The 16,784-nt window shown below is 22.7% G+C and overlaps 1 protein-coding gene across 2 annotated transcripts in view; it reads right to left on the minus strand.

Annotated features, from left to right (window-relative positions):
- The window catches only part of LOC117168340 (zinc finger protein 23-like), a 35,922-nt gene extending 19,813 nt beyond the window's left edge, over positions 1 to 16,109 (minus strand). Inside the window, exons 1-3 of one of the 2 annotated variants that reach the window (XM_033353922.1) lie at positions 15,365 to 16,109; positions 10,391 to 10,499; positions 4,771 to 5,075 (exon numbers count right to left, since the gene is read on the minus strand). In XM_033353922.1, coding sequence (XP_033209813.1) covers positions 4,771 to 5,075; positions 10,391 to 10,499; positions 15,365 to 15,616 — 666 coding nt within the window. In that variant the 5' untranslated portion in view covers positions 15,617 to 16,109. The remainder of the gene's footprint in view (positions 1 to 4,770; positions 5,076 to 10,390; positions 10,500 to 15,364) is intronic. The other variant, XM_033353929.1, reaches the window with a different exon arrangement.
- Positions 16,110 to 16,784: the final 675 nt, after the last annotated feature.

A 16,784-nucleotide genomic window follows, 5' to 3' on the forward strand; every position in this document is an offset into this window, starting at 1 on the left:
ATTTTCAACTAAACACTGATTAATTTTTAAACTAAAATGATGAAAATTTAACTGGAGTTTTTGAAATTTCGATTTAAAAAAATCAATTTTAAATAAAAAGTTCAACTTTTTATCAAGAAGATTAATTTGAACAAAAAGATTAATTTCCTCAAAAAATACGAATTTTCAATTAAAACTGATAATTTTCCAACCAAAAAATCAAATAGTTAAATTTTTAATTATAAAAATTATAGTTCAATCGAAGAGATGAATTTTCAAACAAGATTAACTTTAAAGAAATAAAATTACGTTTCTATAAAAAAATACAATTTTCGAATTAAAAAAATGAATTTTCAACGAAGGAGTAGAATTCACATCTGAAAAAGACCAATTTTCAACCAAATCGTTCAATCTAGAGTTAAAATAGATACATTTTAAACTTGAAATGAAAAAATGAAATTTTATTTAAAAAAAAATTAATTTTCAACCAAACTGATTAATTTTTCAACTAAAATGATGAATATTTAACCGGAATAGTTAAGTTTTTGAATAAAAAAATCAATTTTAAAACAAGAAGATTCGCTTTTTATTAAGAAGATTAATTTGACCAAAAAAGATTAATTTCTACCAGAAAAAAGACGAATTTTCAATTAAAACAGATAATTTTTCAACCAAGAAATCAAATAGTTAAATTTTTAGTTAGAAAGATATAGTTCCATCGAAGAGATGAATTTTCACCTAAAATTATGGAATAGTTACATTTTCAGGCCAAAAATAATCATTTTAAACCAAAAAAAATTATAATTTAAACAAAAATAGTTACATTCTCAAAAAAGAAAATGAATTTTCAAACTGAAAAGATGAAAAGATTAAATTCTACCAAAATAAAAAATTGTATTCAAAAAAGATTATTTTCAACCAAAAATAGAATAATTAAATTTTCAGTTTGAAAAATTAATTTTCAAACTAACTGATTAATGTTTCAACTAAAATGATGAATCTATAACTGAAATAGAAGAACTTTAAACCAAAAAGTTTAATTTTTTACCTAAAAAGTTGATTTTTCAAACAAATATTTGAATTTTAAACTAAAAATATTAGTTTTAGACCAGATATGGTATAGTTAAATTTTCAGATAAAAATTATTTTTTATAAAAAAAAAAAAAAAAAAAAAAATTTTCAACCAAAGTAATGAATTTGTAACAAAAGAGTTTAACTTTCAACCAAGTAGTTCTATTTTCAACTAGAATTATGAATATTTGATTGGAATACTTGAATATTTAATCAAAAATATGAATTTACAAACAAGAAGATTAATTTTCTACCAAAACAAGAAGATTTTTTAACTCAAGGCATGCATTATTAAAGAAATAGTTGAATTCTCAACTAAAAAAGACAACTTTTCAACCAAACATTTGAATTTTGAACTAAAAAATAAGAGTTTTCAACCAAAAATTGAATACTTAAAATTTCAGTTCTTAGTTTTTCAAAAACAACAAAAATTACAAATTTGCAATCAACGTAATGAACTTGTAACGATACATTTTTAACTAAAATGATGAACATTTAACTTGAATTCTTGAACTTTTAATGAAAAAGGTGAATTTTAAAACAACAAGATTTATTTTCTAGCAAAAAATATGCAGCCAAATAAGATGAATACTCAACGAAAATCTAATAAATAGTCGATATTTCAATAAAAAACAAATAATTGCAAAATAAAAAACAGTTTAATTCATCCTAAAACTGAGAAATTTTTTTTAAAAACTTGAAACCATAATCAAAAATAAAAAAATAATTAAAAATAATTTTTAACACTTGTACTTTTAAAAAAAATGATTAAAAAGGTTTCCAAAGGAGAAGAATTTTCAACAAAACAGATTAAGAATTCATTTCTTTGGCAGAAAACAAAAATATTAAGTTAGAAATTAGTTTTTTTTTTTGTAGAAAATTCATCTTTTAGGTTGAATATTCCGTTTTTTTTTGTCAAAAATCTACATTTTTTTTGAGAATTCATCACTGTGCTTAATAATAGATTTATTTCGCTGAAAATTCGTTTCTTTTCAGTTGGAAATTAATTTTATTAGCTCAAGCTTTAACTATTCCATTTTTGCTTGAAAATTGATATTTTTAGTTAATAATTAATGTATTTTGCCAAAAACTTGTTTTTTCTTTGTTTAAAATTTACTTTTCTAACTGCAAATTAAAATATTCTAATTTAAATTCTTTTATCCGAAAATTTAATTCTTCCATTTTTGGTTTAAAAAACAATTTTTGTATGAAAAAAAAACTATTTTGTTGAAATTGCGTTTCTTTTTCGGTTTGAAATTGATTTCACTATTTGAAAATTTAATCACTTTATTTTTGGTGGAAACTGATCTTTTTAGTTGAAAATTGATTTATTTGGTTAAAAATAAATTATTTTAAGTTGAAGATTTATCATTTTAATTGAAAATTTCTCTCTAGCTATTCTATTTTTTTAAGCTTTCATTTATTTGGTTGAAACAAATATTTTGTTAAAAATTCAATTTTTTATAGAAAATTCATCTTTTGGGTTCAAAATTCCTCTATTTAGTCAAAAATTCATATTTTTTGTTGGAAATTCATCACTGTGATTAAAAATTAATTTCTTTGGCTGAAAATTCATTTCTTTACAATTGAAAATTAATTTTTTTTTAGCTCAAGGTGTAACTATTCCATTTTTGCTTGAAAATTGGTATTTTAGTTGAAAATTAATTGATTTTACTGAAAAAACGTTTTTTGAGTTGAAAATTTACTTTTCTAACTGCAAATTGAACTATTCTAGTTCTGGTGTGTAAACTTATCTTTTTTAGTTGAAAATTTATGTATTTTATTGAATTAATTTTTTGTTGAAAATTGATTGTTTTAACTGAACATTCAATGCTTCTATTTTCGGTTAAAAAATAATTTTCTTGAATGAAAAAAAACTAACTATTTTGTAGAAAATTCGTTCTTTTTATAGTTAAACATTTTTTTTTTTAATTTAATTATTCTAATTTTGGTTGAAATTGATCTTTTTTGGTTGAAAATTTATTATAATCATTTAAAATTTAAGTATTATATTTTTAGTTTAAAATTCACTTTAAATATTCCATTTTTTCTGAAAAATTTACTTTTTTCGTCAGAAATGTAATCTTTTTCGTTAAAAAATATTCTGCTTTGTAAAAAATGTAACTTTTCTTTTTTTTTTAAGAATTCAATTCTTTGGTAGACAAAAAATATTTAGTTAAAAATTAGTTTTTTCGTTTATAGAAAATTCATCCTTTAGATTGAAAATTCAACTATTTGGTCAAAAATTCATATTTTGGGAGGAGAATTTATCACTGCAATTAAACATTTTTTTAGCACAAGCTGGAACTATTCCATTTTTGCTTAAAAATTTATATTTTTAGTTGAAAATTAATTTATTTTGCTGAAAAATAGCTTTTTCTTGTATACAAATTTACTTTTTAAACTGCAAATTGAACTATGGTATTTTCAAATTTGTACATTTATATTTTTAGTTGAAAATTTCTACATTTTATTGAAACTGTATCTTTTTGGTAGAAAATTCATTTTTTGGGTTTAAAATTGAATTATTTTGTTGAGAATTAATTTTTTTAGTTGGAAGTTGATTGTTTTAACTGAACATTTAATTATTCTATTTTTGGTTAAAAAATCATTTTTTTGAATGAAAAGAAAACTATTTTGTTGAAAATTCGTCCTTTTTTTGTTAAACATTTATTTTTAAACATTTTAACTATTCTAATTTTGGTTGAAAATTGATATTTTTTTGGTTGTAAATTCATTTTACTAATTTAAAATTTAAATATTTTTTGGTAGAAAATTTATTTTCTTCGTTGAAAATCCATGTGTTTGGTAATTTTTTTTTGTTATTAGAAAATTTTTTTATATAGAAAATTTTTTTTAATGTATAGAAAATTCATCCTTTGGATTGAAAATTCAAATATTTGGTCAGAAATTCATTTTTTGGGAGGAAAATTCATTACTGTAATGAAAAGTTTTTTTTAGCTCAAGCTGTAACTATTCCATTTTTTGCTTGAAAATTTATATTTTTAGTTGAAAATTTCTATATTTTATTGAAACTGTATCTTTTTTCGTAGAAAATTCATTTTTTGGGTTTAAAATTGAATTATTTCTTTGAGAAATCATTTTTTTGTTGAAAATTGTTTCAACTGAAAATTTAATTCTTCTATTTTTGGTTCAAACATAATTTTTTTGAATGAAAAAAAAACTATTTCGTTGAAAGTTTGTTCTTTGTTTCCTTTTTTTTATTATTTATTTTTCTAAAATGTTAACTATTCTAATCTTGGTCGTAAATTGATCTCTTTTAGATGAAAATTATTCTTTTAGTTTTAAAATTCAACTAACTATTTCGTTGAAAATCCAAATTCTTGTTTAAAGATAGTCGTACGTGAACAAATACATTTATTAATATAAAATATCTTAAAGTATATTCTTAATTCCTTATTGTAATAAAATCTCTTTGGATGTATGAAAAAAAAAAATACTCTTGAACAATAATAAATTATAATTTAATTAAACTGATATACTGAAAAATCGAATAACCATAAACTGTAAATAATTAATAAATAAATCCGTAAACCAATGATCTAAAATAAAATAAAAATAAATAAATCTCGGTCAAGTCGCCAACCTGATAAATTAAAATACTAGAAGACTAGAATAATTTAAAATAAACGAAGGAACCAAAAACCTGCATTCACCAGCAAAGGAATGAGCATGCTAAAAAATTAAAAAATGTGTTACCTTTTCCTTTTTTACCTCACACAACTCATCCTTGACTCTCATGAGCCTGGATTCGTCAATTTCCTGGACATTGACGTGATCCATGCTGATCATGCTCACTTCGTCATTGAGAATTTCTGATCCGTCCGGCAAAATTGCAATGACATTCTTTTCGACGAATTTTTCATCGTCGGTTGAATTCGAAATTTCCATTAGTGGATCGGGAGTTCGAGAATTTTCGCTTTTATTGTCGATCTTCAAGAAAACTTTCTCGATTTTCCTCGTCTTTACTTTAGAAGTTGATCGAATTTTCGCCACTTCATTAACTTTGTTTTTTTTTGAGGAAAAAAATTATTTAAAAATTAATTTGATTCAAAGTCGCAGTTTGCGAAATAAAAAATAAGTTTTATCTTGAATAATGAGAGAATAAACAGGCCTCACAAACCCTGTGGGGTAAAACAAGGAAATCGAAGGGTACTGTTTGTCACACAATTTAAACAATTTAAGTTAAACTCAAAAAAATTCCATTGACGAATTAAATTTGACTATTTGAATTTTACTTCGTTTTCTGGATATATTTGTCAGATGAATGTATCAAATTATTTCGTTTTTATATCAAAATTTTATATTATTTTTCTCTATTTTTCGTTAGATTATTTACATTTAAAGAATAATTTTGAAAATCAAAGCTTCTCTTTACATCTTCATTAATCCTGCTATGATAAATTAAACCTCACAACTTTGCACTTTAAAGGTTTTCCATATTTTTCAAGACAGAAAGAAAAACGAACAAATCTGGCATTTACCGGGAATGTTTAAATCAGTGCCAGAATTTTTCAATAAATTTTCCTAATAATTGAATTTCCTAACTATTTAATTAAATGTTCAAGACTTTTGCTAATCGTCCATAGAGTCTTAAAAACCTCTTTTAGTTTAAAATTTAACTACTTAGCTGGAAGTGGAACTACTTTGTTGAAAACTCTTTTTTTTTTGTTCATGATTCATCATTTTAGTTGAAAAATTTGTCTTTTTTTTTCTTCGAAATTTAACAATTTTCTTAACATTTTTTTAAATTTAACTATTCCACTTATGGTTGAACATTTTTCTTCTTTAGATGAAAATCCAACTATTTGGTGGAAAATTTCTGTATTTTGTTAAAAATTAATATTTTTTGGCAAAAAATTAATCTTTTTAGTTCAAAATTAATTTCTTCGACTTGAAAATGATTATTTTTTAGTATTGAAAATGAATTTTTATCTAAAAATTTAATTAAATCATGTTTTTTTAACACTAATATTCTTCAGTTGAAAATTCAATTTGTTTGAAAATTTCTATACTTTCTTGAAGTTTTGTCTTTTGTGCTGCCTAATTCACCTTTTTGGTTGAAAATTCACCTACAAATTCTATTAAAAAAATATATATTGTTGAAAATTATTCTTCATTGGTACAAAACTAACATTTTTTTTTTACAAATTAGTTTTTTTTTATGGAAAATTTATTGTTTTAAATAAAAATTGAACTGAATTTTTTGTTTAGAAATTTTTAGAATTTTTTTTGTTTTTTGGTTGAGAATTCAACAATTTTGTTGAAAATTTGTTTTCTTGAATTAAAAACTTATTTCTCTAACTAAAATATAAGCTACTGGATTTTTTGCTGAAAATTTATTCTTTTTTGCTAAAAATTCATCTATTTTTTTAAAAGTTTAACTTTTTTGGCTGAAAATTACATTGAATATAAAAATATTTAGTTGGGAATAAATGTACTTTGTTAAAAATTATTCTTTTTTTGGCATAAAACTAATCGTTTTGGTTGTAAAATTTATTTAATTTAGTTAAAAACGTATTCCTCTAGCGTAACATTTTAGTTGAAAGATCATTTCGTTGGTAACAAATTGAACAATTTTTTGGAAAATTATTTTTTTTTCTTGTTGAAAATGAATTTTCTGCTAAAAATTTATTGTTGAAATCTCGTATTTTTTAGTCAAAAATTGAATTATTTTGCTGGAAAACGTACATTTTTGGTTTTCAATTTAACTTTATGAATTCAAAATTCCACATTTTAAAAGAAGTTGTTCTTTAATTTATTAAAAAATCATTTTTTATTTAAAATTAAACTCTTTTGTTAAAAATTCGTATTTTTTTGGTTTAATTTAACCGTTTGTTTGAATTATAAATTAAAATAATGTTTAGTTGAAATATCAACAATTGCACTTTTTGTGAGAATTCATTTTTTTTATCAAAGGTTCATCAGTTTTGTTGAAAAATTAATTATTTTTTGAAAATTCCCTTCACCTAAACCTTCATGTTTAATTATGTGTATGAATTTTACAACATTATTTCTTTCGAATTTTTCAAATTAGCTAATCAATATTATGGAAAGAACAACAACAATAAATTTAGAAGAATGCAAGTAAATTAAATACATTCAAAAGAATTTCAAGGAATTTAAAAGAATTAAGGGTGAACTTAAAAAGAGAAATTTAACTACCTTTAAATTCTTGAAGCCCTACTATTTTCTAACCAAGGAAATCACTAATAACTACAAAACAATTGAAGTTAAATTCAAAATAATTCAAATGATTCCGAAAAAATTTGTAAACCAAAAAAAGTCCATTGATTAAAATAATATTTGAGTGGTTTTGGAGGAATTTAAGAAAAACGAGAAGAATTCTATGAAATTAATAACAAAATAAAGCTGAATTTAAAAAGAAATTAAATGGAATAAAAACAATTCAAAAATGAGTTTAAAAAAATTAAAAGGACATTCACAAGAATTTGATTAAATTCCTACGAATTTAAGGTGAAACCAAATTTTTTTGAAAATCCATTGAATTGAGCCAAATTGAGTGAACTTTGAAGAATTCAAAAGAATTTAAAAGAATTGTTAAATTAATAAAAATGCCGGGTGAATTCAAAAAATAATTTTAACTCTTTTCAAATTTTTGAACATACTAATTTTTAAGCAAAAAAGTTACTAATGACTACAAAAAAATTCAAGTCATATTCAAAAGAATTTAAATTAATTAAAGACATTTTTGAAAATTGAAAAAATCCATTTATTTCAGTAAAATTTGAGTGCATTTATTTGATGAAATGTCTACGAATTTAAGATAAGTTTGAAAGACTTCAAGATGAATTAAAGCGAAACTTTCCAAAAATCCCTTGAACTGAGTCAAAACCAATGAATTAGAAAGAATTCAAGGGGATTTAAAAGAATTTAGGTTTAATTCAACATGAGCTGCAGAAAATATTGGAAAATCTCTTCAAATCTTTGAAAACCTACAAATTCCCTCACTTCTTATGAATACATTTTTTGAAATCCATTAAAATATTAAAATCCCTTTAAATTATTAAATCCCTTAAAAATCTTTCGAATTTTTTTTAATCTCTCTGAAAATGCCTTGGAATCTTTTAGAATACTTTAAATTGATTAAAATTATTTGAAATCCCTTGAAACTATTGAAATAAATTAAGAATTTCTAGAAATCGTTTAAAATTTTTCTCAAATATTTCAAATCCTTTTAAATCCCATTAAATTGCTAACATAAATTAAAACTTAACTTTACTTACTTAAATAAAGTTTTAAAACATGTTTTAGATTAAAAAACTTTATAAAAATGCAGGGACCAATTAATAAGAATTCAGGGCAAATTTCCTGAAAAAAAATTCCTGGAAAATGTATTATTTTACCTTGAGCTTAAAAAAAAGCCTTAACAAAATTGAAATCCTTGAAAGCTTATCAAATCCTGTGAAATCCTTTAAAATATAAAATCTTATCAAATTATTTCATTACTTCCAAAATTCCAGAAAATTCTATACCCAAAAACACTTATTTGCTTATAAATCCTTTAAAATTATTGAAATTAACTAAAAATTCCCTGAAACTTTTTTAAATTCCCTAAAATATTTAAAATCCTTAAAAATCCTACAAAATACCTCACTATTCGTGAATATATTCTTTAAAATCGACCAAAATATTATGAAATCCTGTCAATTTCTATGATGATCTTTCTTAAAATACCGGAAAATGTATCAAAATACTTTAAGAGCTTTAAGAAAATTCCCTGACAATTCCAGTATTTTTTCCAAGTAACTCAAGCTTTTTCCATGTAAAATTTTTCGCGAATTCATCATAAGTAATATATATTTTTTTAGTTTCTAGAAATTGAATTAATATTACATGATATTCTTAAATATTTTAGCAAGATAAATAAATTAAATAATTAAATATTACCGAAAACAGAATTAATGATTTCTTGAATTTGTCTCCAAGGTCCATGAATTTGAATAATAATTGAAACAAATTTTTATTTGATCTACTTGTACCTAAAATTCAGTGCATATTTAGGTAAAATAATGTGAATACTATAATAAATTCAATTTAAACCGCTTAAAATTCGTAACTTTTGAAGTAGAAATTTGGATTTACAAACAGATAGATGAATTTTTAACCAAATAGTCGAATTTTCAACCGAGAAGATTAATTTTTAACAAAAAAAAGTATTTTAAAAAAAAATACATTAATTCTCAATCAAACAATTGAATTTTCACCAGAAAAAGATCAATTTTGAACTAAAAAGATCAGTTTTCAATCAAAAATAGAATAGTTAAATTTTAAGTAAAAAAAAATGATTTTCCACCAAAAGAAAAACAAGATTTATTTTTAAAACAGATTGAATTTAACGTTTGACCAAGTTGTTTTATTTTCAACCAAAAGGATAAATTAATAAATAAAATGATCAAAATTTAATTGCAATACTTGAATTTTTAAGGAAGAAAAGGAATTTTCAACCAAAAAGATGAATGTTCTACAACAAAGACGACTTTTCAACAAAATGCATAAATTTTCTAAGAAATATTTGCATTAACAAATACAAAAAGACCAATTTTTAACCAAATAGTTGAATTTTCAGTTAAAAAAATTGATTTCAATCAAAACAAAAACTAATTTTCAAAAAAATAGTTCAATACATTAATATAAAGCTACTTTTACAAATAAAGAATAGTTTTTATTCAATTTAATATTGAAATTTAAAAAAGAGAAGAAAAATTCTGAATTAGAAAAAAAAATACTTTTGAATTAATTAACTTGATAGAAAAATTCCCTAAAATATTTCAAATTAAAAACTTTTGAAATACCTTAAAAGATTTAAAAATACCCGAAATATTTAAACTCGCTTCCAATTATTGAAATCTATTAAAAATGTATTGGAATCTTTAAAAATACTCTGAAATAATTCAAAATAATTATGAAATAGGTATGGACCTTAATTTCTTAAATTAACTTATTTATATTTACATATTTATTATATTTATATATTTATTTATAGAAAGAAAAGTAATTATTGAAAAATTCCCTAATTATACATTTTTTCAAAGTTCCATTACAGGCTACAAAAAGGGTACCATAGGGACCAAATCTTAAAAATAGGACACTTTAGGGACCCTAATTGAATATAGGGTAAAATAAAGAGATATAGGGACCGATCTGCGAGGCCTGAATAAATAAAATAATAATAAAATAAAAAACAAATTAAAATAAGGGTAATTAACGGAAATTTTTGGAAAATGCAGCCCTAAATTTACAAACGATTTCATTTTATTCATTAAGAGAAACGAGAATAATTTTAGAAAATGCATACCTGGTTTTTCTACTTTAATTGATCGCTCCTCACAAATTGATTCGACTTCGTGGTCCCCGGGTTCAAATTCTTCGAAACTCTTTTCCTCGTTTTCGGAATGAGTTTCTTTCTGAAAATTATTTTAGGATTGATAAAAAATCAGATGAAGTGAAAGAAAAATAACAAAAGAGGTTATTATAAGACAGCACACTGGCGTGAAATCTGAAACAAATGCATTCCCGATCCTCATTTTTTTCGAATTCGATATTTCTTTATTTGAAAAAAAAACAACTTATTTCTTTAATTTTAATTTTTACGAGTGTCGACAATTGAGCGCGTCTGCATTTTTAATACAAAATAAAAATTTCGATTAACTATTTATTTTTTAGGTTATATAAATATAATTTTTCTAAGCTTGAAAAAAATGAAAACAGATTTTTTTAAATTTCCGATACGTCAAATCAAAATTTCAACACGGAAGTTAATCTCTAACTAAATTCGTGAATTTATCATTCAATTTCAGATCAAAAACAGATTAATTCATCACAAAAAAAAAAAGAATTTTGAACAAAATAATTGAATCCTCAGCCAAAAAGATTAATTTTCTAACAAAAAAAATACCATTTTTTAACAGAATAGTTACATTTTCAACCAAAGGGATGAAATTTAAACTAAAATTATGAATTTGCAACCTAACAAGTAAATTTTTAACAAAGTTGTTTAATTTAGAAGTTCAATTTTCAAATAAAAAATTAAAGTTCAAGGAAAAATATAAAAGTTGATATCGAGAGTAAAACATATTTTTATTTTAAATAATTGTAAAGGGTTTAATTGATAAAAATACGAATTTTCAACATAATTGTTGTACTTTCATTCAAAAAAGAGTTTTCAGTCAATAAAACGAAAATGATGTAAATTGCAATTCGAAAGGAAAAATAATTTTTAATACAAAATACAAATTTTTCGGGCTTCTGAGCAAAAATTCATAAATATCTTTTCAAGTTTGAAATTACTTTTAAAAGTTTAAACATCTTTTTAAATTATTCCAACTTTTCCTAGACTTTTAAAAAGGTCCGCAAAAAATAGGAAAATTGCTTTAAAATCTTCTAGATCCTTTTTTGACAATTTTGGAAATATTTGGGAATATTTCGAAATATTTTTGAATATTTTCTTCAAATAACTTTTTTTATACAACATATCATAAAAAATTTGGGCAGAAATCTTTTTTTTTTTATCTATTCTCTTGAAACCTTTAAACATTCTTAAGAAGCTTCTAAATTTGTTGCAATATTTATAAACGTTATCTTTCAATTAGGATTAAAAAATAAAGAATCCCTTTCAATATTTTAAGGAATCGTAAGACAATTTTTTATTATTTAGAATCCTTTAAATGTATTTACAAATTTTAAATTCGAAATCTTAAAAAAATGTATATTTAGTTCTAAGTTCTTAAAAATTTTTTAAATTGCAAAATATTTAATAAAATAAATTCAAATAAATTGTTTTAAATAAAAAATCATAAAAAATGTTCCGAGAAACATTAAGAAATTATGTTTATCATCTTGAAATCTTTTAAAATTCCAAAAACCTTCTTAATCTTCTGTTTTGAATCTTCAAAAATTCACATGTCGTTTTCAATTAAATACATTTGTTAATAAATAAATTTCTGAACTTTTAAAATTTAAGATTGTTTCTTTACAATCTTCTACATTCTTTTTCGAAATTTGAGGAATACAGTAAAAATGTTTTTAAATATTGTAAAATTATATTTAAAAAATAAAAAATCAATTAGAAGTTTCCCGAAATCGTAACAAAGAAGCTTTATTATCTAAGTTTTGTTTAATATTTTCTAATTTAAAATTATTTTACAATCTTTTCAAAATTTCTAAAACTTCGAAATATCTTTTGAAATAGTAGAAAGTTTTTAAGCTTTTATTTAATCCTGAAATTTTTTTTAAATGCCTTAAAATGAAAGCTTAAATAATAATTAAAATATTCTAATTTTTTGTCCATAATTTCGTTTGTCAATATTTAAAAACATTTACATAATGATAAAAAAATTTGTTATATTAAAACAAAAAGAGGAAAAAATAACTTTTAACACAAAATACACATTTCGAGTTAATGTTTTTAAAATTTCTTTCTTTATCTGCTTCAAGATTATGACAATATAATTTTCCTATGTCTGTGGAGAAAAATCAAACAGATTTTTGAAGATTTCAGAAACGTCGAAAAAGTATCGAAAACATTTATGAAACTTTTTTTTTTAATTTGCAGTATCTTGCAAAATTTTAGGAAAAGTTTGAGAAGTTTAAGAAATTTTTTAAAATCTTTTGTAATGTTTCACAATCTTATCAAATATTCTATTAAAATTAATTTTTAAAAAAATAAAGAATCAGGTTCAATATTCCCAGAAATTTTAAGAACATTTTTTTTTTTTTTTTAAACTTTCAAAATCTTTAAAAGACTTCAACATTTTATTTAGAAATCTTCAAAAATCTACATTTTGTTTTAAATTTTTTGAAAGATTAGAAGAATTCCTAAAGATTTCGCAAATAATTCAAATTTTTCCTAAAGTTTTGATACAGTTCTGCAAAATTAAAAAAATTACCTTCAGATCTTCCAGATTTTTTTGTTACTTTAAAAATTTCTTCGAAGGTTTTGAAATCCTTTAAAATATTCTCTTAGAGTAAACTTATTTCATGAATTTTTCTTTCGAAATTAAACAGTTTTGTTCACATTTTTTTTTAATGAAAATTTAACTATTCCATGTTTGATTAAACTTTTTCTTCTTCAGTTAAAAATTCAACTGTTGGATCGAAAATCTCTGTATTTTGTTAAAAATTAATTCCTTTTTTTATAGAAAATAAATCTTTTTGGTGACTTATTCGCCGTTTTGGTTTAAAATTAAAGTATTAGGTTGAAAATTCCATCAAAAATAAAAACATTTGGTAGAAACACTAGTTTTCTTGATGAAAATTAATTTTTTTAGCTAAAAATGTAACTATATTCTTTGTCGAATTTTTTTTTATATAAGTTTAATCTTTTTGGCGGAAAATTAATTTGTTTAGTTGAAAATTTTAAAAAATTTAGTTGAAAAATTATTTTATACGCTTACAATATTCTTGGTTGAAAATGTATGTATTTTTTTAAAAAATGGTTATTTTTAAAAATTAAAAATTAATGTTTTCAACTACAAATTTAACCACATTAGTGTCGATTTTTTTACATAAGTTTTAATTTTTTGCTTGAAAATAAATTTGCTTGCTTGAAAGATTAACTATTTTGTTAAAAAATTATTTTATTTGCTTAAAAAATTATTTCTCTAACTTAAAATTAAACTATTCCATTTTTTTCTGAAGAATTGTCTTTTTTCGTTGAAATTCATTTATTAGATTGAAAATTCATTTTTTTTCTTTAGAAAATTCTTTTTTTTTGTAGAAAATTATCCTTTGTGATGGAAATTACATTTCATTTGTTGAAATGTTATTTCTTGGGTTAAAAACTAGCTTTTTTAAAATTTTAAATTAATTTTTGAACTAAAAATTTAACTATTCCATTTTTCGTCGAAATTTTTATTTATAGAAATTCAATATTTTTGGTTGAAAATTCATTCAAATTTATTTTATTTCGTTAAAAACTTATTTCTCTAACTTAAAATTAAACTATTTCATTTTTTGTTGAAAATTTGGTATTTTTTTTGTAGAAAATTCAACTTCTGATTTGAAAATTTAATTGTTTGATTAAAAATTTCATAAATTTGATTTATAATTCGTTTTTTGTTGTTGCAAATTTTTATAGGAAATTAATGTTTTTCAGTTGAAATTTCACTTATTTTGTTGAAAACTCGTCTTTTTAAGTCAACTCCTCTGTTGAAAGTCTCAAATATAACACTTTTTGTTGAAAATTAATTTTTGTTATAAAATATTCAACGGGTTGGTTGAAAAACTAACTATTTTCTTGAAAATATTTTTTTTCTTTGTTGAAAATAATTATCTTATCTAAAAATGCAATAATAAAATTCTTAGAGCTTTTCAAACTATCCAATCGGAATTGAGGAAAAGCGATAAGAATGCTTTCGAGAATTTCGTGACACACTAATCTTTTAGAGAAAGATAGGATCAAAGAAAAAAATGCACATTTCAAACTGCTGTAAATTCAGGTTCAAAAAGTTATTTTACTATAATTTTTAAAAACTCACCCAACAAAATATTTCTATTGAATTATCTTTTTTCACTGAAAATAAAATATGCTATTATAAAAATTTAAATTTTCCCGCGCATCTCGCTAATTAGATCCGTTTCGTACGTGCACTCACTATACAAAAAAAAAGAATCAAATTAAAAAATTTTTAACTTAAGCAAATCCATTTGAAAATAAGAAACATAAATGAAGAAGTAATTACTTTTCAGATATTTTACTGCAAAATAATTTCGCTGGTCACCCAAAAAGACCGGAAATTGGTACCACCGAAAGTACAAAATTCTAAAATTGACAGGTCTCGAAAAAGAATAAATCGAAAAAGGTTCGATTTGTTTTGATAGTTAAGTAAATAAACAAATCGCCGAATTATTACGAAAAATTCGTTAATGATGTGACTCTAATTGAGAAAATTGAATATTTATATTTTATATAAAATATTTTTTAACGAGTGTTATATAAAATTTATAAAACTTTTCATAGTAAAAGTTTTTTTCAAATGTGGATTTTTATTTCCTAAGTGAACACTTTTATAAATTAAAATATATTTTTTATCTTGGACGAAACTTATTTTCGAGTAGCTGAAAACTGTAAAAATTTTCTGATTTTCCTGAATCTAAATCTCAAAAAGGAAAATTTTTTTAAATCATACGCACAGCAAAAAAAAACATAGGAAATACCAAACATAGATTAACTTTAGTCCTGAAGAGCGTGCGGATTAAAAACCGAAAAGTAAAACTATCACCAGGACCAAAAAGGAGACACAATCACCAAAAAAGATATGAATTTTTTTACCACCAAAACCTCGATGGGTTTTGAACTGCCCCTTTTTTCCTTCTTCGGTTTCGATTTCGCTTCCTTCTCCAAATCACTCGATTGTCCACAAGAATCCAGATGTCGAATTAAAGCCAAAACAGAATCCAATCTTTCTGAACACCCCGGACAATACAAATTGTCCGTCATGCTAAGCAAATGATATTTCAGCGACTGCGGATTGTGAAAAGTCTCGCCACAACACAACGGACAATCCAAAGTCAGCGACCCCATCTTCTCCGAGAAGAATGAAAAATCACCAGGTCTCAATTATTTTTCTAAAAACGCCGGGACCGAAACTTTTCTCGAGGAGATCACGAATTTCACAAATTTTTAGGAAACTCGTCGATATAACCCCTTTTTTTGTGACAACCTAACCTCAAAATTTCCTTCGCGAAAACGATAATCTGACCTGCATTAACACCATTGTTTCTCAAGGGGGGGAAATCTACTTAGCCAAACGCAATATGAAAAAGCGTACAGAAAGTCTCTTTTTCAGGGAAGAATGTCATTTTTTCAAACCTGGGAAACTGGAAAACAATCACTTCGTCCTTGGCGACTTGCGATATTTTTTTAGTTCAATTCAACTCCACTTTTTCTGCCTTTTTATTCACTACTTTTTAGGGAGTTTTTTAATTTCTTTCACGGTTTATGCCATTTAGTAATTAGCTAGATTGAATACAAACTTCAAAGCAAACAAATGCCGAACACAACAATCATGAAGTTGGGAAATGATAAGTGAAACGCGAAGTCGGCCATTTTACCTTGCGATCGTAGCGAGACTGAAAACTCAAATTAGACACTAAAAATATTTATGTATTTCACGTTGTGACGCCATTCCAACTGTTTTTTTCTTTTCATATTTTTTATTTTTTAAATCTGTTTTTATAAATTATTTTAAAAAATGGTTTGTATTAATTAACTTTATTTTTTTTTCGATTTGATGAAATTTTTATTTTGAAAAAATAATTTTATTGAATTTTACAACATTACAAAGTTTTAGAAAAAAAATCCAAATTTAGTTTGATATGTAGAATTTTTAAAAAGATACAAAAATAATTTTAAACTTCAAAAGATTTTAACAAATTAAAACAAAAAGTCGATTTTTGTGATTTACGAAAAATTGAAAACATAAAAAAAAATATTTAGATGTTTTTAAGAAATTTCAAAAAACATTTAAAATTCCAAAAGATTAAAAAAAAACTTATATGAAAACGTGCTTTTTTAAAGATTTCACAATGATATTTTGAAGATTTTTAACGATTTTGACACGTTACAATAGAATAAAAAAAGTCTCAAGATTTTTTATTTCACGACAATCTTTAAAAATATTTTCGGAACATTCCAAAATATTTCCTAAGTTGTCAAAAGCTAATCTGGAAGATTAAAAGAAATTTTTCAA

This window comes from Belonocnema kinseyi, chromosome 1 (genome assembly GCF_010883055.1).
Source record: "Belonocnema kinseyi isolate 2016_QV_RU_SX_M_011 chromosome 1, B_treatae_v1, whole genome shotgun sequence".
NCBI classification, from domain to species: Eukaryota; Metazoa; Arthropoda; class Insecta; order Hymenoptera; family Cynipidae; genus Belonocnema; species Belonocnema kinseyi.